The 23,223-nt window shown below is 43.2% G+C and overlaps 1 protein-coding gene across 1 annotated transcript in view; it reads right to left on the reverse strand.

The window, feature by feature from the left end:
- The window catches only part of PCYT1B (phosphate cytidylyltransferase 1B, choline), a gene marked incomplete at its 5' end in the record, with an annotated part of 28,887 nt that extends 14,241 nt beyond the window's left edge, over nt 1-14,646 (reverse strand). Inside the window, 3 exons of the mRNA XM_082278142.1 lie at nt 1,364-1,480; nt 2,795-2,894; nt 14,545-14,646. Of these exons, the coding sequence (XP_082134268.1) occupies nt 1,364-1,480; nt 2,795-2,894; nt 14,545-14,646 (319 nt within the window). The remainder of the gene's footprint in view (nt 1-1,363; nt 1,481-2,794; nt 2,895-14,544) is intronic.
- Between the last annotated feature and the right edge of the window lie 8,577 nt (nt 14,647-23,223).

Consider the following 23,223-nt stretch of genomic DNA (forward strand, 5'->3'; position numbering starts at 1 on the left):
GTTGGTTGTGATGCCCAAAACGACATATGACAGCGGTGCTTTTGCAGTACAAACTGTATGTGGGCGTGGGAAGGTGCCCATTTTTTAAACATGCTAACACACAGTGCCTTGTTGGGAGCAGGTGCTGATGAGTGCTGGCTGCTTTGTCCTTCACTCCAAAAATAAGGGCAAAATGAAGCTATGGCATGTATTTCAAAGGAGCCAGGCTTTTGTCCCAAAGCTCCTTCTTTATCTGGAGCATCCCCATATCCTTTAAAAACTACAATAAAATGTACATAACTTGCATTTTTTTAAACCTCACAGTCCTGCACCTCCACTTGCTTCTTCTGCATGTTGTCTGGCTCTGCAGGAAAACCAGAGAATCCTTAATGTTTCCTTCCTAACAAAGGGACTTGTCCTTTACCTCACAGGAAGCTCCATGGGAATCGACACAATTAATAAATTTGAGTAAAATAAAAAAACAGGTTTATAGTAAGATTTTGTTTTTCCTCTGTGTTGGGTCTTTTTTCCCCCTTTCAACTGTTTGGGACTAATAATGCACCTTTATAGTATCTGAAGATTGCACTCATGTTGACTGTAAAGCATTTGAGCAGCTGAATGAAGGTTGCTGTGAAATGTTTCTGCAACGAATAGCTCAACCCTGGAGGTGCAAGAAAAATGGAACCAAACTGCACATTTATGAGGCTTCATGAGAGTAGGGCTTGCACAGCCAACTAGGCAGGAAAGAGCAACCCTCCAGTGACTCCTCAGGCACAGGCCAACTGCTGAACAGCTGTTAGCCAGGCACATAGCAAAAGAAGAAGATATTCACAGTGAAAAAAAAACCAACAAAGTAACCTGCCCGGGGACACCTGTGAACTGAAATTACATTCCACTCATGACCTACATTTGGGTTTTCAATGATAACTGGCTAGACTTAGCTCCTGTGATGATGCTGAAGGCTGGGTCTGGACCTAACAGGCAGAGGTCATGGGGCTGTGCCTGGCTGGTGAAGGGACCAATGAGCCAGAAATAAATAATGGTTGTTCTCATTCACTCATCTCCATCTTTGAACAATTTTGAGCAAATAACTGAAAAAGGTAAATTATTCATATGGAGCTATTTTAAGCTCAGAGCCATGCAGGCACCTGCTTTAACTAGAATGGGAATTGTGCCTGTGCTGCTGAGGGCAGAATTTGACTTTCACTTTAATTGATGCAATTGTAAGATGTAATTCAAGGCAAAGCACCTATAGAAAGCCCCTTAGTGAAAGTAGCATTCAAGTCATAGTGTATAAACAGCTGGGGGTGGGAGCACAGCAATAACTCTCTGATAGTGAAGCACAGAAGCAAAAATTCAGTGCAATAAATAACTCTGATCTTACCTCCTACTAATAAGTAGCTATTTGGGAATAGAGTTTTGGCTTGCATAAGAGCTCTAGCATGGCCAGCATGGAAGAGGTCAAATATCCCATCTGCATACACTCTGACAGGTCTGTCAACTGTGGAGAAAGAAACACAACACTGATTTTTCAGACCCCAAACAAGTTGCACTTAATTCTACTGGATGGCTTTTTGTTCCCAGATCAGATGATTGCAGAGATTTACCGCAGTTCTGATATTCAAAAGCACCACAGGTGAACCTGCAGTGTTTGATACTGCACATTACTTGTTCTTTGTACTCTGCAGTTTTCTCTCAGACTTACCCTATTTATTATCATCCATCATCCCCATATTCTAATTTAGCAAAAATGTCATCTTTCTGCCTCATTCGAAGTTCCACCATATGTCTTGTTCTTTTCTCTCTGCCTTTCTAATCAGTTATGCCTTATGGATTTTTTCCCATCATCTCCCTTTCCCTCCCCTCTTGCCTTGACTAGCTTTTTTCCACAGCTTACTGCTGTAACAATTTATTGCTTACCTCTTCTACACAAACCTTTCACTTCCCTTTTTTCACTTTCCCCAAGTTCTTCTCTTTAATGAGCCTATAATTTCTTTTTCTCCTGCTATCACCCTTGTAACTCTTTCTGTACAGCACCTTCAGCAGCAGTTTCCATATTGAAAAAGGACTTGCTTTCTCAAATGACATGCTTTGCCACCTCCAAGCAAAAGCACAGTGGAGAAGAAAGCAACAGAGCTTCAACCTCCATGGATTGTGTTTCAGTGACAGCAGAGAGATGTCTCTGCAGTCAGGATATCCAAGGATCCATGGGAGAACACTGTTCCTTGCAGAGCTGACTGGAAAGCTGCAGCTTGCTCCTATAATGAGTACATACTTTAAAAGCTTATTTTAAATAAATAAAATAAGTAAACAAAGGCTTTTTAATAACGTCTTGAAATAAAGGGGGTGTTGAAGGATGCATATGGGACTTCATGTGAAGTCATCCTGCTTCCCCAGCCAAATCACAGATGCCCGAATAAAGAAATTGGCAAATAACCTTTAAGGCCACTGAAGGCCTGATGTGATCAACAGAAACATGAGTGAAAAGAAGAGTTTTCCAGCATACAGAGGCAGTATGAGACAAGAATCCAGAAGGTAGCTACTACATAACACAATTTTCAGGCTGGCAAGCCTTCCTTCCAACCAACATCTACAAAAACATCAAACTCTAACTTGAAATGTTTTCTCTTGTTGTTTCTCTAATAAAATATAATGGCTCTGGAGTTGATGGTTTCTTCTCCATTACCCAACAGCACAGACATCAGGCTTTTGCTTTGGCATAGAAGGCAAAAATAAGCATTAATTAATGTTTGTATGGAAGAACCAGTGCTTTGGGAATGCCCACTATCCTGTGGACACAGCTCTCTCCACATACCTGGTGTTCCCAGGCGGGCTTGTGCAATGGTTAGCTTCTCATGGGGGGCTTGGCACTGACAGCTTGTTTCATCTGCAAATGGGGCAGGTGCCGTCAGCGTCTGCAAGGAGGAAAGAAAACGAAGAAAGTAAATTTATTTTCACCACCAAGTAGTTATAAAAGAACCATTTAACTGTGGCAGAATGCTGTAACCAGACTTCATGTTAGTTTGCTCTCTGGAGATTTTTGCTTTTTGGTCACCCCTGAGCATGCACAATTCACACCAGGTAAAATGGTGAGGAAAATAAAGCTTTTCAAACATGTCATGTAACTGAATTCTTTGTCTCTGTTAGAGAAGCTTGGTCATCTTTGAGGTGGGTGAAGGCACACAATTTTTCTGTTTGCAGAACAAAGTCACGTTGGATGGTGTGAGCAGCTTAATCCTTCTCAGCGACTCCAAAGGCCCAAGACGAAAAATGTATTTTGTCACCTGTAAGTAACAGCTGGGAAAGCTAACTGGAACTTAGAAAGCTGCAAATGAGCCACCTCTTAACAAGCACCACTTCCTGCCACTGGCATCTGTACAGATAATTGGGAGTAGAGGTTGTTTAGTTGTGGTTTTAATCAGACTCTCCTATAATTTCGAGAAGCCATTCAAAATAAAGGCAAGGATGCAACCTTAAGTCCCATTTAACAAGAGCTGACTGAGCTGCAACTCCTTTTTGGTCTGACACATTCTGCTATAGTACTAAAATACTCTAACTGTGATCAGAGCACCACAAGGGTACTTGCTCTGGGAGCTTATAACCTAAAGATATACGAGACAGAGTGAGGATGTGTGAAGACTGACGTGGCATTATCTGTCAGAAAACTTCATTACTGAAATTGTATTTTCTGCCCATGCCTATGTAGGAAGTTATCACCCATCAGACCCTCAGATATTTATCATCTGCCATATGGTCTTACAGGAAAAAAACACACTTCTACAGCTTTTGGCTTGAAATCTTTATGAAAACATAGCTGAGTTTTGGGTTGCTTTGTTTTTCAGATGAAGTGGTGGTTAAGAAAAGCCGAAGGAAATCCGTCAGTTTGGCTCCACCATGATTTAACTGGGAGCTCATGGCTGTGCAGCTGTGGCTCTGTTGGGTTTTGAGAGTGACCATTTGATGTACAACTGTCACACGAGTTTGAATACCCATGGTTGATCGTAACAGAATCTCTTTTTTCCTTTACATTGTTTTTTCAGATTTTTGATGCTGAATGATTAATCACTGAGCATTTCGCATTCTTTAGCGTCCCTGAGACACTTTAGGGCATGTCATGCCTAATTGCTGCTGGTTTATTGCATGGAAAGCTCAGAGGACAGCAGTAAAACAACAACGAAGACTTAAAGATTCATATACAGTTCTTTCTGCTGAATTGCTATTCATTTTGTTTACTGAAAGTAATTCAATTTCATGTAGGCTTCTTTTTTTTTCTTTCCATTTTTCTTTCCTTTTTTATTTTTCCATACTCTCAAATGTTAAAGAAAATCACCATCATTAGCATCTTCAAGACAAAAATCACAGCATCTCTGCACAGACAAGGTTAAAAATGGAGAAACTATGACCAAACCCAAGTTTTTGTCTGGGTTTCATGGATGGGAACTGTTCATCAGGCCACCCACACTGCACAGTGTAGAACATTACATATAATCATACAGTGCCAGCTCTTTCCTTTATTTTCTAAATACTGTCTTTTTGCTTCTGGCTTTGCTATTGCTGGGTGCTAATCTGTCTTTTTATCTCCAAGCAAGGTCAAGCTACATGGCAGCCCATACAGCCTGGTTCCTGCTGAGATAAAGAGGAAGGCAGAAATGTTAAAACAATAATGGCTATGGTCTGAGGCCTGCAACTGGTAATCAGCTCCTAGCTTGGCAGAGGCTGTTTCCTTGGAGGTTATTTGAAGAAAATAGGCCTGGTTTGCAGAAAGATATCTCTTTTTCCCCCCAGGCAAACACAGTGGTGCTTTTCATCCATGTAACCACCTTTGCAGCACTGAGATTTTTCTTTCAGTCTCTGCTCAATGGAGAACAACCTCTATTAGCTTCCCATCAGTCCAGCTTTTATAAAATGTTCATCATTAAAGCTCACTTTACAGATCAGGGCTTAGAACCAGACCTGTCAATATTCCCTTTACTCTCTGACCTCTCAGTTACTGGATACAAAAATACATCAAATGCAATAGATTAAAATCAGCCATATTCCATCAAAGCCATATAGAGAAATGCATAAACACCATGTGCTGACAGATCAAAGGAAATCTACAGCAGTAGCTTCCAAATGACTACTATTTTATCTGTCCTAAAAAAATTATTGGTAAGCTTAACAAAAACATGAGTAAAATGAGACCATTTGGTTTGTATATAAGCCCATAAGAAAAGATATTTCAAGAAATTATTAAAACCCAGAAATAATTTATCAAACATTTTCAGTTTGCATATAATTACTGGTATTCCTTCCAGCTTCTTGACAGAATAACTAGAATTGTGAGAAGACAGCAAGTAATTTATATAGCAGCTTTTCCATTTTGGTTAATTGATTAAAGTACTTTTGGAAGTCTGCTATAGTTTTGCCAATAATCAGATGGTTAGACAAAGACTTTGTACTTTGTCTTTCTCTGACAGATTTTTCCCTTCATCTCTGCCTTCCTTATATTCCAGGCATTTACATTTTGCAATTAGTCAAGCAAGTGAAATTAGCCTTGTATTTTGGAGCAAGGTAAGCTCTGAAGACCTGCAACATCCTCTAGTAATATGTGAGAGAAAGCTTATTACATGTCACAAATGGAGAAGTCATTGTAATATTAGGACTTATTAATGATAGTTACTTTAGAAGATGATAAAAACCTCTTGCAATAAGAGTCCTGTTTCCTGGAAATGAAGACAGAATTCAGTAAAATGAAGGTATGTGATACCATCATATTTAGTAACCCTTGCATATTAGAAGCTGTTCATCCTCTGAGAAGCTTAAATAATGTCTTGCTTTCTAGGAAATTTGCAAAAGATCTGAATGATGTTCAATAAACTTCAGGACATTAAAAGATGGAAGGTAGATAATGGGGGCTTTCCCAGCAAGCACCTCACAGCTCCATTTGCACCAGCAACACCTTTGGAACCCACAGCTCTATTTGGTGAGACAGTAGCCAAGAGGAGAGGGCACAGTGCGGTTGGTAGTCCTGAGCTGGTTCTGGGGCCAGGACACTTCATGAAGAAACCCTCCATGAGAGCTAGAAGCAGCTTATTTTCAGGTGTATCTTGATGCTGCTGCCTTTTTATTATCACTCTTCACAGTCTCTTAGCCTGCTGTAGCCATTTAACTTAGCTCCTAGGCATAAGATAAACACTCGTGTTTCTAATGATTAAAAGGGAAGTTGCTGGTGTTTTGTAGAGGCAGAAGAGTCCTACCACTGAAATAAGAGGTCAAGAACACCTGTTCAAGCACCTACACACTCTCTCTTTTGTTTACAGCCTGTTGTGTTATTTTGCTTGCTTTCTGTATGTCCAGTAGTTGGGTTGGGTTTTTTACACAGCAGCAAGGAAGACAGAAACATTCTTTTAAGTAGGCAAATGTAGACCCACCCATGTCACAGTGCACCTACCATTATAACTCTGCCTGCAGGGTGACTGCAAGAAACACAGCTAATGGAAGGAGCTACTGCCTTTTTTTTTTTTTTAAGTCATGCAATTACACTACCTTCTCTCCTCTTGGTAAAGAGAAAGTTGTATTGTCATCTAAGATTTTGCCACCGACACAGGTCAATGAAATTTCAGATCATGAACTGGTACAGCTACAGAGGCAACACTTGATAAAGCAGGCTGGACCTGTGCTCATAGCAGAATTAAATGGGCAGGGAAATTCTGTGGGAGGTCTGATGCTGTAACCACCTTTTGTCTCAGAGGCTGTATTTAGAACAGGTAAGTGATTTCAACAGGTAAGTGGAACAAATCACGTGGGTAAGGTCTACTCATATGAGGAACGATTATTTTGGGAACCTGCTCCTGATGTTGGGAAACAATAATTATAGAGCAAGAAACACTGACATCAGTTTCAAGGAATATTTAAGAAAAAAACCGATCAAAACTATTGAAAACTAACTAAAAATATGTGCCAGGTTTCTGAGGTATGAACTTTTCGTAAGATGAAGGACTACCAAAGCCTTCTCTTAGAGGTTCAGGGAGCAAACATTGTCAAAAATGAAAACCATGTTTTCTCCTACCTGTTTGGGTCAGCAACCTTGACCCAAATAGGTAAATTTATGAGCATTTAAATTGTAATTGAATCTTACTGGTAGTTGTCTCCTGGTAAACTTTTCACAAACAGTTCTAATATTAATGCCAGAATCAAAAAAAGTCTAGCCTGTTCTCCCACAGTTCTGCGGACTCAGGGAGGTGGATGTGAACTAAAAATATGGCAAACTAACCTTTTAAGAACAATAATGTTAGCATTCTGTTTGCATGCATTTCAAATTATCTTAGTTGCTCTTTCTGGGCTTTATCTTCAATCAAATACACTTTGTTCATCATTAGTATTAAGTCAGTAATGATTAAGTGCAAAATGCAATTAGAAATTGAAGATACTGCAGAGGAAAAGAAGCTTCCACTGCCTTTTCAAGAAGCACAATGATGTATATACGTAGAGATTCAGGGATTATGAAACTAGAACAACTATTATGTAATCTAATCTAATATTTGCAAAAGGCCAAATAATTTTGTGACAAGATTCCTGCATGACAGCCATGACTTTTGACTGAACTGGAACACATTATTTAGAAAACAATCGTAGAGGTAGGATGAGCCCCAAGTCAAGCAGAGTTCAAGTGAAAGAGTTGCCAATGAAGCACCTCAACCTCCATGAACACCAGCTGGAAGCAAAATGCAGCAACTTATCCACTTAAACTCTGTTCCCCTGGTACAGCTGGAAGGAGCACTGTGTGCCAGTGATCCAAGCAGGACTCACTGAAAGAGCAAACTGCACCTAGGGCACTGTGCAGCCCGTGAGCCTGGATGTTCTCCTGTCCTGATGGCTACAGACAGGAAAGCTGCCAGATATCCCATCACTGGGGAAGGATATGCAGCATTCCAGGGTAAAGATGCTTGTGGCTCCTTCAAAGGGGCACTGGTTGCTGATCATCAGCCTGCAGACACCATCTCAAAGAGCCAAACTCGCTGAGGGGCATTTGCAACTCAATGCCCAGTGGCAAGTGCTTGCTGGTCCAGGAGTAATGCTGAAGGTTGGCCATGGTCAACAGACCAAAAATGTGTAACCACTGCTCTAGTGCCACTCTGTGTTTTATTGATCAATTCAGAAACAGGAGATAACGTCAGCTCCTGCATTTTGAATGTCTATCACGCATTTCTTTTTACTTGTACATTACTGTATAGAATCACAGAATCATCAAGGTTGGAAGAGAGCTTTAAGATCATCCAGTACGACTGTCAACCCAGCAGTACTACTGTAACCCCTAAACCACTGAACCACACCACCCAGTGCCAGATCCAGATGCCTCTTGAACACCTCTGGGGATGGTGACTCCACACCTCCCTGGGCAACCTACTCCAATGTCTGACCACCCTAAGAGTGAAAATATTTTTTTAATATCTAATCTGAATCTCCTCTGTCTCAGCTTAAGGCCATTTCCTCTGGTCCTCTCACTACAGGCACAGCAGAAGAGACCGGCTCCCACCTCACTACACCCTCCTTTCAGGCAGCTGTAGAGAGCAATGAGCTTCCCACTGAGCCTCCTCTTCTCAAGACTACACAAACCCAGCTCCCTCAGCCATTCCTCACAGGACACATTCTAGACCCTTCACAACACTCACTGCCCTTCTCTGGATGCACACCAGCACCTCAGTACCTTCTTTGAAGTGAGGGGCCCAGATCTGGACACAGTGCTCAAGGCATGGCCTCACCAGTGTTGAGTAAGGGTGACAATCACTGCCCTGGTCCTGCTGGACACACTATTGCTGATATAGGCCAGGATGCCACGGGCCTTCCTGAACACCTAGGCACATGCTGGCTCATGTTCAGCTGGCTGGTGAGTAGCCCCCCCAGGTTCCTTTCTGCTGGGCAGCTCCCAAGCGACTCCTCCCCCAGCCTGTAATGTTGCATGGGGTTGTTGCGACCCAAATGCAGGACTCAGCACTTCCCCGACTGAGCTCCTGCTGCTGTCCTCAGGCCATTGATCTCTCTGTAGATCCCTCCTACACTCAAGCAGATCAACACTCCCACCCTAGTGTCATCTGCAAATTCACATCAGCTATACACCTGATATATGGCTAAAAGAACCCAACTCTGCTTTAACACAGGCAAGGGTTTATCTTCTGAAAGCAACTCACATATATAGCTAAGCTATTGGGTGAATTTGGCCCAATAATCAGTCTACTTGTGCTTCTTTATAGAGATACATTTATCAATTACTTTATGTCAGATGTACAACAGCATTTTGTATAACCCATTACTCAGAAACAGAGCTATGAAGAAGCAAAAAAACCTCAAACCTTTTCTTCCTCCTGCACAGGAGACACATTTTCTGCAGTTCCTCAGCTGTCAGCAGAAAAACCCTGGGAAGATCTTTCCCACAGGGAGTGCAATGGGCTTCTCTACAAGATCCCTGATTCATCCAGTGCCTTTCTCAAGAGGTTTTCACCTTACACGGTCTGTTTATATGTGTGTAAAACAGGAAAGCAGATTACATGGAAACAAAAGACACACTGGGATAGACAGTTCTGGCTGTACTGAATGTTTGTGCATGATTGTGGATGTGTGGGTATACACTACACATATTCCTGCCTGTGTAGTCAGTATTTCCCTCCTAGTTCTGTATTTCTTCTGCTCCACATCCACGCATGTGCTGAGTTCTTTTTACATTTTATACATATGTTATATTATAATGTTGTCTATGTTCCTGAGGAGGGAGCTAAGAGAATCTATTTACAATGGATTTCCACTCCTTTTTAAAGATATGATACAAACCTTTGCAGTAATGGCAACAGCACAGTTTAAGAAGTTGGTAATATTATCCTAATAAAAACTCTTTCTAAAACATCATTTCATTTGCAAGCACAGAATGCAATATACAGAATGTGATGTTTTCTCTCTGTGTTTATGTGTCATTTCTGACTCCTGAAAAAATATTTGCAGTTTTGTGTATCTGACAAATATGTAGTGCAACTTGTATTTGCAGAAACTAGCATTTCAGAACATATATAAACTGCATGTCCTCTGACGTAATACAGGGAAATCTAAGTAGATTTTTCATGTCTGTGGGCAATTTTTTTTTTTTTAAGTGCAGCAAAAATTGCTACATGTCCCTAAGTACAAACCTCACTTGGCACGTTTTTATGGGTTTGTGCTTTTATATAGTAGCCAACATTTACGAAAATGAAAATTAATCCAAAGCAAAACCCGAACTTCTAAAGGACCAAATAAATATTTAGTCAAATAAAGTAATTTTGGGTTCCTTAAATTTAAGATTATTTACATATTTATTTACACTTAGTTCCACAGTGAAGTAAACAGATGGCAGACCCCCTGTCATAACATCACGTGGGAAACAGATGTATGGGACACTTTTCAACCACAATAAACCCCCCCTACATTAATCATTGGCTCCTCTGATTAAAATTGCATATACCTTCCGGTGATACAGGAAAGATGAATATGAAGATCTATGAAAGCTCATGGAAATAAAATACTGAAATGATTCTAGAGGTTGCATCAGGATCTCTTAAAACATTCCTTGCAAATACGAAGGGATGAAAGTACAGGAATCCAAGGCATGCACACTCTCCTCACAATTATTTCAGATTTTGTGTTTGAGTTCATTGCGTAACAGCAGCAACAAGGAAATTGTCTAAAGGAGTAGAGTGACTCCTTGAACCATTATACAGCTCCAGTGTGTGAAAACACTAAAATGTTCTCCTCTTCTCCTCTATAAAATAAAAAAAGTATTTTCCAAATGTACTTGAATAATTTGAAAAAAAAATTAATTCATGTATTTTCATTTCTTCTAAAATATCAAGAAAATAAACAAAATGGCTAAAGCAGCTGATACCGAAAATTATGCAAGATCTGTCATCTTCGGTTGTACCTGAGTCTCATTCTCCAAAGTGTTGTCGATTCAGTGGCCCCAAGATACTTAATACCTAATTCCTATTGACCTGTAAAAGCCTGTAGCCTCTGAATCTCACAACACTACAGAAGTAAATCTGGGCTTTGGAGCAGTGCTGGGATTGCAAGGGTAAACCTCAAATGGCCCTGCCACTTGCAGTGCCTTGGCAGAACATGTTTTATCTGCCATATGGATAGACCAAGTATCCAGCTAGTCTGTCCTTGCAAGGATGATGGAAAAAGCCCCCAACAAAATATCTGGGTACCTCCACACAGGGCCCCAATGCCACTTCCTGTACAAGACATGAGATCTGGCCACAGTTCCAGCTGTCTGAGAACAGACATCCAAGGGTAGTATGGATGCCACATACCCTTGAATAGCCCAGTATTTCTGGGATAGCACTGCCTAGGGCAGAGCAGACACAGCAAAAAGCACTTACCTGCTTCTTTACGTCATCTTAAAGATAGATTCACTTTAAATTCATGAAAACTACTGCTTAATTCCTTAGTTAAACTAAGAGCTTGCCTTACTTAGGGACCTTTTTAGTACTGATGCACACAGACAAACCCTAAGGGCAGGATTCCCAGACTGAGATCCACAGCCCTGCAGCACTCTGCAGCTTACTGAAAGTTATCCAGGGACAACTGCCATACTGTGAATGTGTGACACGATATGACCAGAGGTCATGTTTATCCCACGGAAAACAGTGAAGGCCCCCATGAACCAAATCATGGGTATTCTGGGTCTCAAAAATATGAATGGGACCGCAGCAGATGAGAAAGTGGCCTAATGCAGTAGTTTGGTCCAGATGAGAAAAGGGATACATGCAAAAGAATACAAAACAGGATTGGAGAAATGCTATTTGTGAGGGGTTTTTTCTTGACTAAAAACTCCTAAAACCACCACTATGGATAAAACCTGAGACTCTGATTGGTTTGTTTCTCTGTTGTGCATCGAGACCAAGATACATGGGTCACTCAGAGAGACATTCTGGCATTAAGATACATGGAAGTTGAGAACATAAAGAGGGCAAATACTAAGTCATAGATGGAGCAGAGGAATTGACTGAAGCAACACAAATGCTTATTAATGCTCCGGCTGGTTAAGAAAATGCACTGAGTGTCTTGGGAAATAATTAATGGTAATTTGTAATTACAACAGTACCAGGCACCGGAAAACATCAGGTTTCAATACACATTGAAACTTACCCGAGAACTGCCTTCAGTGACCCCTGTTTTCCTGATCTTTGAATGACACAGGTTCTTTAGTCCTAATGTGACAGTTCCTGACAAGCTAGCAGGCTTCATAGCCTAAAATCGGGGGTCTAATGGCAGATATCCAGTAAAAATATTCACAGTTTTAAGGCTTTAAAGAAATAATTCCTGTTTTAATTAAAAGGATGACAACAGCCTCAGAACAGAAGCAACTCCTTTTCACCTTCTAAAATTTGAGGTGATTCTGAAGTCCCAATTCTCAACAAAAACTGCTTCCTACAACTTAGCACATATTAAGAACCTGAAAGCCCAGATAATTAATTTTAGAGATATGTAAGAACCAATGAACAGCATTAAAAAGTCATCTGTAAATATCACAGACTTATCACCAGTCATATCATTCTGAGGTACCAAAGCCATCCTGAGGTATCATCCTGAGGTCCAAACAACACTAAAATGTTACCTGAGACACCCTCTTTCTTTTACACTAATAATCTAGGTGACAAGGTTACTGACCCACCACTGTACATGTTGCCTTCAAAGGATGAGATAAGACCAAGTACTGAAGATCTTAAAAAAGATCTGACAGGAATTTGATGTTATCAGATCGTCTGTCAAGGGGTGATTCACTTTAACTCTTCAGAATACCTGCCCTTAATTTTCCTCACTTCAGACATCGCCTGGCTACACTTGTTTGCCTCACTCCCTCTGCTTTGAGCTCAGTGTATTGCATTATATTTCACCAGGCAAGATTTTTTTTTTAGCTTGAGGATAACACAGTTCAGATGACTGATGAGGTATCACTTCATAAGGACACACTTTCCTCAAATATTTATTCAAAATGTCTCCATTGTCCATTATTGGTACTCAGGAAGATCTAAAAACTCATAATGAATTCCTGTTTCATTCATGTACTCTGTCACCTTAATTTCCACAGGAATTATACTGGAATGCATGCTACTGTAAATACTGGAATCATATTGTCACTTCTTTCTTTAAAATCTTTTAAAATGTCACACTACACAGAGAGATATATTCAAACAGGTTGTTATATCTGAGCTTTTGACAGAGAAATCTTAGACAGCCTGTACGAACACACTGCAGAAACTATACCTGAGCTAACTTTCCCTATTAAAACTGCTCCAAAAGCTTTCCAATAACAAATTAACAGTCTTCTTTAAAGCCGAATCTCATTATAACATGAGCAAGAAGAAAACATTAATTTAGGTCAGCTCCAATGACTGTTGCTATTTCTTGTCATATCAGAACAATGTCTCAACTACAGTGTTGAATTTAATTACTGAAGTTTGATGTTTAAGTATGTTTTAATTAGCACTGAGACTGAATTCTGGTGTTAAATGATCAAATTTCCAGTACTAAACTGTTGCATACATCATGGATTGTCACATCTTGACACTGCCTCCACAATTCTGTGACTGCATTTATGTATTGTTATTATTAATTTTCTACCACCTTGCTAATGATGCACACCATGCTGGGATAAGGAGAGATCTTTTCTGGTGGGAATAATAACAGATTTAAATAAGAAGCAAGGAAACATTCGAGATATTTTAAGTGAGCACATGAAAAAGAAGGACAGCTCTCAGAACCTGAATTCTTGGGGTACAGCAGCCTCGTAAAGTTGCCTACACGGTCTGAAGAGGTCTTTAAGCAAAGAACATCAGAGGAGTTATTTCAAGTATCACTCTCCCGGCCCTCCCTCATTCTCCTGTCGCCCCAAAAACCGCAGCTCTCCGAGACTCTCTTCTTCCTTACACATCCTGAATCGAACGGGCAACTCCTCGCCGGACTTTTGAAGTTGAGAAAAACGGGATTTGCCATTCCTGGGCGCAGTAATCCGGCCGCGAGCCGGCCCACAGGGCAGAGCACGGCCCGCCGGTCGGTCACTGAGGAGTCCCCGCGGACTGCCATTCCCGGCGGGAGCGGCACCGGGAGAGGCTGGGACCGGCCATCGCTCCCCGCCGCCGGCTCCTTGGAGCGCGGGCCGCTCCTCTGCATTCACTACTGGAAACAGGGAGCTTTTTAGATCGTAACACGGCTTTGACACCACACGCCTCCCGCCGCCGCTCCCGCCACCCGCGCACATGCGGCAACCGCACCGGTACCCGGGCGTGCCCTGGCCCGTCGGGAGCGCGGGGGATCCGGGTTTTTAACGCGGGGACCAGGAATCTTGTCTGGCTGTCACCGCACTGCCCCGAGTTCCTGCACGGCACGGCACAGCCCATCTGGGACAGCCTTCGCTCGCCCCTTCCCTGGCGTTGCACAAAGGGATCCGCCGTGAGGCGGCACCGGCCGCCCGGGGGCTCCCTCCCTTGCCCCCGGCCCAGCGGCCCCGCAGCGCCCAGGGCGGCTCGAGCGGGCGGGCCGCAGCCGGGCCCGACTCACCAGGCGAGGCTGTGGGCAGGTGTGTTCCAGCTCCTCCATGGTCTCGGAGGGGGATTTGGGGATGCCTGTTCCTGACTCAGCACCGGCCGCACGCACTGGCATGGCCGCCGCCCGGGCCCGCCCGGCGCGGGGGGTCTCCCCAGGAGCCGCCCGGGGGCTCGGCCGCTCGCGTCGCCACGGCAACCGGCGGGCCCCGCCCCGCTCCGCGCGTGGGGGGCGGGCCCGGCTCATTTGCATGCGGGCTTCTGGTTGGCTGCTGCCCCGCCGCGCCACCGCGCGCTGCCCACGGCGGCTCCGCGGCGCGGGCCCCGCCCCCGCGAGTCACCGGAGCCCGGAATGGGCCCGGCCGGAGGGAGCGCGGGGGAACCCGCTCCAGCCTGCCCGCGCCAGCAGGGCCATCCCGGAGCACGTGGCGCAGGGCTGCGTCCAGGAGGTTCTTGAACATCTCCAGTGGGGGAGACTGCACAACTTCTCTGGACAATCTGTGCCAGTGACCGGTCACCTCTACAGGAAAGAAGTTCTTCGTCATGTTTAGGTGGAACTTCCTGTGCATCAGTTTCTGCCCGTGCTTCTTGTCCTAAGCTTGGCAACCCCTCCAAAAGGCTCCATCATCTTGGCACCCCCTTTAGATATTTATACACGTTAATGAGGTCCCTTCTCAGTTGTCTCTCGTAGAGGCTGAACAGGCCCAACTCCCTCAGCTTGTCCTTATTAGAGAGATGCTGCAGTCCCTTAATCATATTTGTTGCCATCCACTGGACCTACTCCAGGATCTCCATGTCTGTCTTGTACTGAGGAGCCCAGAACTGGACACTGCACTCCAGATGCACTCATCTCACCGGGGCTGAGTGGAGGGGCAGGATCACCTCCCTCGACCCGCTGGCAATGCTCTCCCTAATTCACGCCAGGATCCCATTGGCCCTCTTGGCCACAAGGGCGCTGCTGGCACAAACCCCGAACCGTGTCCCAAGCACGGCAGGCGCGGTCAGTGCCGGAGCGGTGCGGGGGCTCGGGAGGCAGGGCCGCACCAAGAGCCGCATCGGCGTGTCCGCCCCTACACCGGGCGCGGCTGCACAGCCGGGCCGGGCGGCCTCGGCAGCCCCCTCACAGCGAGCCCGCGCCTGGTTCCGAGCCAGCTGAAGGCGGGCGGTGCTGAGCGGACAGCTCCCGCCCGCCGCACCGCGGTCCTGGGGCAGCGCCTGCGTAGCGCCCGCCCGCCGGGCTGCCTGAGAGCGACTGCCCGCTGCCCTCCCCGGGCAGGAGCACGGGGCTGGGAGTACCAAATTCTTGGTGCTACAGAAAGTAAATTGCTTTTTAGTGAAAGCAATTTTAGCAGTTTTGGCAAAAGCGGCGATCTGTTCTGCCGAGAGATGGATACAAGGACATGGCTGTAATAGTAGCATCTCTCTCTAAATGCAGAGAAATGTTTCTATCATAGGCAAATTCAGAGTTCCCAGGCCCTTCACATGGAATCTGGCTGACACCTGCCCAGGAGCCACGACTACATCTTCGGTTGTCCCATACAGCTGCTTCAACACACACAACTGTAGCTTCTACACGGCTGAAGTGAAATTACCATACTTCTTACTCCTAAATAGCATGAGAATGTGACCAAGGTAATATAAAACCAAAAATTTTTAGAACAGAGAGGCTCCATTCGCTATTGTTAACAATGATAGAATGGAAAAAGTGGATTGCAGCAGTACTTAGCTTCACCGGGCACTGTCAGTGTTGGTTTTAAAAATCAGACTTCATCAAAGGACACGAGCATCTAAGGCCATTCAGACCTGTGAGGAGTTACAAGAGAATTGTGTCTCAGGGTCTTCCCCCTTGAGACCTGAATTTCAAATGTCTTTATCTTCTGCACATCTTCAAGGAAAACCAAGTGTAATACAAAAAATGTATGAACTATGTGAAAGGAAAAGGGGTAGATAAGTAAGTAAGAGGAGATGAGAAAGAAAGTAGAAAGAAAAGAGAATGTGAAAAGAAAGAATGAGACAGCAGTCAAGAAAAAAGGAAAATACATGTCAAAGGAGGTGACTAAGCAAGAAAAACAGTAGCCAAACTAAGTGAATCTCACAGCTGAATCTTTTCCTTATAACTAAGTTCCTTTATCAGTGTTTCTGCAAGAACTACTCACACATCATGGAAAGCATACTCAAGGGAAATTATTAAACCACGATCAATGCAGCACTTGGTCTGAAATTTGTAGCTCATTTTCTCAGGAAAAATATTTGCAGGAGTTATGCTGTTAGAAGAATATTTGGACAGCACAGATGAGCAGTGCTAGGGCTGGAGCAGCCATAGGTAGCAGGCAGCCCTTTTATAAACCCAACCACGTATGCCAGCTCTTCGGAGACCAGTGCTGGTGTCCTGAAGGAGTAGCACCAGGTATGGACATATCCATATCCAGGGTCAGTGTCCAGCCCTCCCTGACCAGGCAGGTGCACAGGAATAGAGATGAAAGGGAAGCGGACTTTCTTGAAGATGGATGATTGCCAATATACTGGAAATGCAAATTCCCTTGCCTTCTATTTCTTTTGAGTATGAAAGGCCGAATTTCATCTTTGCTTTCATGCTGAGAGTGTGCTATTGACTCCAGGTGCATTTTGATTCATCTTGCCTACAGATAAGCTTTTCCATATACATGTAACATTAAAGAATGATGTCTCTCTTGCAGTAGTGTTATCACCTATCTAAGCTGGGGCAGAATTTCAAAGTGAAAGCGGAATACTTTTTGTGCTGCTTATTTAATTTCCACCTCTGGTGAATACTTTGTGTATTCTGCTCTTCTGTTTGAAGACCATGAAAAAAAATGTTGTGTACTTCATTACAGGAGAGAGAGGAAGTTGAAATAATGGCAGAGAGAAGGATGTAGGCTCTGTCATGTCTGTCCGAATGGAATTTGTCTGATAATCTTAGTCAACATATTTGGTATCTTGAATAAGGTATCCTAAACTGCATCATCTTCTAGCTGTTGGGGCTAAATGAGCTTTCAAAAGGCTGGAGTGTGTCTTCTTTACTCTCTAAAATAAATAAATACAAATTAGGTTTGATTGGAAAAGCTCAATAGATGGTCTTCTGTGAATCCTTACAAGTCAGCCAGCTTTTAAAAGAATAGTGGAGCAAGAGTCTTGGGTGGGGAGGTTCATGCATCTAATTTATTTTCTGAAACCAATATCCTGTGCCAGGCTGATCATGGTCTCCTGGGCAGCTTCCTGCTACTTCTTCACAAGTAACAGGGACACATCGCCACGGCCTTTAATGACTGAGCTCTTTGGAACACCTGCTTGGGTTGAACAGACATCTGATGCATAAAAATCTTGTCCCAGGGTGTATAAATTACAGGCAAACAAGCAAGGAAACCATGATCCCAATCTTCCTAACACTAATTTCAAGGTCTGAATTAAATAGGCACCAAACAGGGAAAAAACCTCAGTTGTTAGGAAGGTTCCACCTGACACATTGTGGTTTGGGGTTTTTTAATACAGAACTTCAGTTCTCAAACTGCAACAATAAATTCTCAAAGTATGAAAAAGATAAAAAAGGTAATATGTTTAGATGTTACATTTAAATCCTCTCATTTCTTAAACTGAAAGTGTCATGCCTCTCTGAGCTTCATGGATCTCAAGCACTAGTTAGCACAGCAGAAGTTGCATTTAAAATGGTCTTTGCCTGAGAGGGGCTGCAAAAGTCTTCTGACCTATAGTTGAGTCATAAGGAAGAGAAGCAGACCCTCAGGTAATTTCTGTTCAAAAGTCATCAGGAAACCATGAAAAAAACTGTGTGGTTAAATAATGTTTGACTTCAAAGCCAAGCATCTACGAGAAAACAGAATAAATTATTGAATATTTAACTGATGAGCTTCAATGAATTTTGCTTCAATGGATATATTTTGGATACTGAAGGTTTTAACTGCAAGACTTTGTAAGGTCAATTGCAAGACTTTGTATGATAAAGGAATGGTTTATGTCTGGAGCAGATTTGTTAAAATCCTGTGTTTCTATGTATGTATCTGTGTATGCACGAATCCCTGTATTTATGTATCTATGTATCTATCAATGTCATGCTAATTCTAGACGTGCTAGAATTAATAGTTAAAAATAGCAGAAAAAGATACCTTATTGCTGAGATGATCAATTAGTTAAATCATATATTTTTAGACTGAGATTAAAATCCCACAGTGGTAGATATTTTTTCCATCCTGTGTAGATGGGAAAAAAAGGTAGAGAATGAAAGGTATGAATTTCAATTCACCCTAGAGGTTTTCATTGCCTCCAACACCAATCACTTTGCTGCTTCCATGTAATGTTGGCTGATAGTGTAGATTTAATTAATTTTTAAGATGCAGTTCATCATTCCAGTGGAACACACAGTACTTATAAATGATCCTCTTTTTGTCAGAATAAATCAAGAATATTTACTATTTATGAAATAGTCTTATAAAATGTATGCAGATTAAATCCACAAAGTTTTTCTATGTGCAATTAAAGTCCATAAATTATGAAAAGTAAAAACATGGGATTTGGTACGGTGTGATTTTATACCTGGTTCTTTCCACAATTCCATAGTGAAGATGTGATGTGATGTTTAATAAAATCCATGTTCAAGGATGTTTAATAAAATCCGTATACGAGGATACTTGTATAGAATCAAATTAGTCAGTCTTTATGTAAGAGTTTAACTAAAAATGTCATGTTAATTCTGATATGGTTTACACGTAAACCACCTGAAATACACAAATTCTTGAAAATAGTGGCCTTTGGTGATGCCATTCATCTGTGATTGTAGCACTGTTTTGAATAAGTGGGGTTACCCACTTCGGGGCAGGTTCTTTGTGTTCTTGCTCTTTCATGAACTACTTTTATAAGCACTTCTGAAGAAAATGGTGAGAAATCATGGCTGGGTTTTGACCAAGAGGGTATCTGTCTTCATTTCATTCTTCCAGAGTCAGAGAGATGGTGGGAAATGTTAAGTTGGTCTGTCTTGTTATTAGATTGTTGTGGAGTATGCCCAGCCCCCACCCTGGAGGGACGTCTGCTGAGATAAGGAGAGTGTTCAAACTCCCAGCAGAACTCCCCTGGAAAGGGAGCTACTCCAGTTACGGCGAGAAGAAGACAGACCCAGACTCCTCTGGGAGACCCCATGCAGATCCTTTGTAACCCATTGGCCCTCACCCTCTGACACCCACCCCCTGTATCCCTATAAAGGCAGCCCTCTGCCCCTACGAGATGGAGAGATGTTTGTCCCTGGCTCTCCTTCGCCGAACTAATAAAGCTTCCCCATGTGGAACAGCTACACGAGCCTCTCGTCTCTCTCCCTGGTCTGGCCTGGAGGCTGCCCTGCAGAGCTGAGCTGGAATCACGAGCTGACAATCACTGAAGAGCTGACAGCCTCTGCACGGGCCCTCCTGCCAGCAGCTGAGGGAAGACACTGGGCCTCGGGAAGGCGATTCCTTTTGGGATCATCTCTCTGCACCGGTCACAGCTTCCTCGGTCAGAGCTACTGACCCCACTCCAGCTGCCATAGATTGTCCTTGCTAATTTTAATAATCAAGCTTTTACTTACTGAGTAAATGTTGTTAGGGAAGGGTTGAGGGATTCTCAGCAGTGAGACTTTCCTGATGGATGCTCAGAGGTTAGAAAGCACTTAGATTAGCTAACCTCTGTTGGTCCTTCCCTTCCCAGAACCCAAATTATCTATTTAATCCACCCAACACTGTTCACTCTTACCAGAAAGTTTTTCTGAATGTCTGATCTGAACCTCCATTGCTGCAAACTATTGTCACTGCTTGCTTTTTCTACTGGACACAGAGAACAGATTTACTTTCCTTGGCTTTTGTATGACTACTGTGGTTAAGATTTTGAAACAATAGTTTGAGGATCTGGAGTAGAGAGCTGACATTCAGCAGGCAGGTTGGTACTTTTGTTACATGTTTCATGACTTCTCTAAACTGTCCCAGTTGCAATAATTTCTCATAGGTTACATGTTATAATGTTTTCATTTTCATATGTTATACTTTTTTTCATTATCCTCCCTGCTCTATTTTGGGTTCTTTGTAGATTTCTTACAGAGTGGTGCAAGCATAGGACTACAGCTGCAACTTTACTGCTACCAAGAAATACAATGCTGAATGCTACAGTTCTCTCTACTTTATCTATCTCAGTATAAACTTCGTCTAAATGATTCATATTCTCTGCCCTCCTTCTTATTGTCACAGATAAAACATAATTTAAGAAAAATCTCTTTACTATTTACATTTAAACTGTGTTGTTATCCCTCCTATCCTTTTTTCTCTTCTTCTGGCTTTCCAGATAAGCACTCCAATCTCCTCAAATCCACACAAAGCTAAGACTACCTTTCTTGAACATATTTGTATTGCACTCACTTCTATCTATTTTCAATCTCTCTGGTGCCTTCCTTTTCTGCCAGCTCAATTTCAAATTTCTTGGACTGATCATCAGTATTCTGTCGCACTATCTTTTCCAGGATTACAAGTTTCCAATACTTTTTTTTTTCTCTCCACTGTGCCTGTCAACCTTTATCTTTCCATTTGTCAATATTTCATGCAAGTGCCTTCACAGCTTTTTTCCCATACTATTCCAGATGCAAACCTGCCAAGTGAAACATAAAAAATCATACTGTAAACTGCATTTGAGTGATTTTTACATTCACATTAATATTTTGGGTACCAAAAACTTAATAACTGGAGAGTCTCATAATCTGGGTAAAGACACGTATTTTATTTAAGGCAAAACACCTACTTTATGTACTGTAAAATGACTATCTGGTAGCTAGTTATTATCTGAATGCCTCTTCCCGTAACAGCTTCTTCCATTTTGCCTAAACTAAGGCAAATCAAGTACCAAGCCTAACTGGAAAGACCTTTCCTCTCAGGTTCACAGTTACTTTCCTGCTAGTGTCCACAGGAAGAATCAAAAGCTGGACTTGAAAGAAATGAAAAAATTGTGACTTGCCAGTATTGGAAAGCAAGATTAGATGCCACTGGAACAGAAAACACAAGGAGACACCATCACCACACCTGACCTGATTTGTGATCTGACTTGTGTTTCTGCCTTGCTTGTGGTAATAAGGCAGGTCCAAAATCTTGTGTGATGATCTGGACTCTCAGCTGGGCCTGCCAGCTCACCCTGCCTGGGTCTGTGGGACGTAGCCCTGGGTGTCAAGTCCCCCACCCCCACCAGCCATATCATGTCATTGTCTCCCTGTCCTTATGGAGCAGCTGCCCCTTGCTGCACCCTGATAGCAAGATCAGACCTTCCTGAGCTGGGGCCTGGCCCATGGCTCTGTGGGATCCTCTCCTGCAATTCCTCCTGTGCCATCAGCCTGACTGGACTTTGGTATCCTCATTGTACTAGCCCCCTGTCCTGAGTGAACCCCAGCTCCTGAGTGAACCTCTTCCCAGAACCCACCTGGCAGCCCCTTGGGGCTGTTCTATAGGGCTCCTGCCACCCTCTAGTTTCATCTGCTGTGGCCCCTTCCCAGGCCATTGTCCCTGCCCTGGTTGAGTGTCCATAAAGCTATCCACTGACAACCCACACCAACTAAACCCCCTCCCCCTTCTGAGCTCTCACGTGTGAGGACACACCTTGTTTGTGGGGAATGGGAGCTGTCGCCAAGGCTGTGAGGGCACTGACAGCCCTGACCAAGCCTCACCTGGGTCCTCTGCCCTCTGCTCATGGGCTCTGAGTTCTGGCCTGCGCTGTTGGTCCTTGCTGGAGCTGAGATGTAGGAGCGGTGGTTTCCATCCAGCTCAGCCACAGCCATGTCCCTGGCTCCCCAGCCTGACCTGGAACCTGCCTTGTCCAATGGACTTGTTTGGTGATTCCCCAGTGGAAGTGGATGGGGCTTTGAGCAATCTGGTCCAGTGGAAGGCGTCCCTGCCTGTGACACATGGGTTGGAACTAAATGACCTTCAAGGTTCCTTCAAACCCAGACCATTCTACAACTTGCCTGGTGATCACTGGGCTGCATCTGACCCAGGTTACCATCACCAGAGCTGATCCTGAGTTGTGTTTGTGGTTTGTTTTGAGACCAGTCTCATCACCATGGACTTGTCCTAGCTGATCCTAACTCCCATCTCCAGGCAGCCCTGCTCACAGTCCTTCCCTAGCACCAGTCCAGCAACCAGTTGTCAAGATTACAAGACTTTGCAGCATCTCATGATGCTGTCCTCCTTTCTGCCAAAGGGATGTGAAATAGTGAATGCTGAGAGTATTCATGCATGGAATCACATTTGATCTTCAGCCAGGTCTTGAAATTTAACAGCCTCTCTGCAATAATGTTCTGCTTATACAATAATTGTTCATTTTGGTGCAATTGCAAAGAGAGAGCGTTGAAAGTAGTTAAAACAGAGACTTTCATGCTGTGGCAATAACTGTATGCTCTTGAATACCATTGGTATCAGACTTAATTCTTAGAATTATAATTATGTGAGGGCTCATTTTCTGTGAGTTTGCTCTCACTTGTCTTCCCTATTTAATGTATATTATAATATTTTGTACTTTTCTTCTAGGCTTGAATAGGAATATTGTATTAGGCAAGCAGGTGATGAGATTCTGCTCTCTGTTCCAGTTAGCATAATTCCACCAATTCTGGTCCAGTTACCAGGATTTGCTGTAATTTAACTGCAATCAGAATTGAATTGTGTTTGTTTAA

The sequence above is a fragment of the Coloeus monedula genome (genome assembly GCF_965178545.1).
Source record: "Coloeus monedula genome assembly, chromosome: 3".
NCBI lineage: Eukaryota > Metazoa > Chordata > Aves > Passeriformes > Corvidae > Coloeus > Coloeus monedula.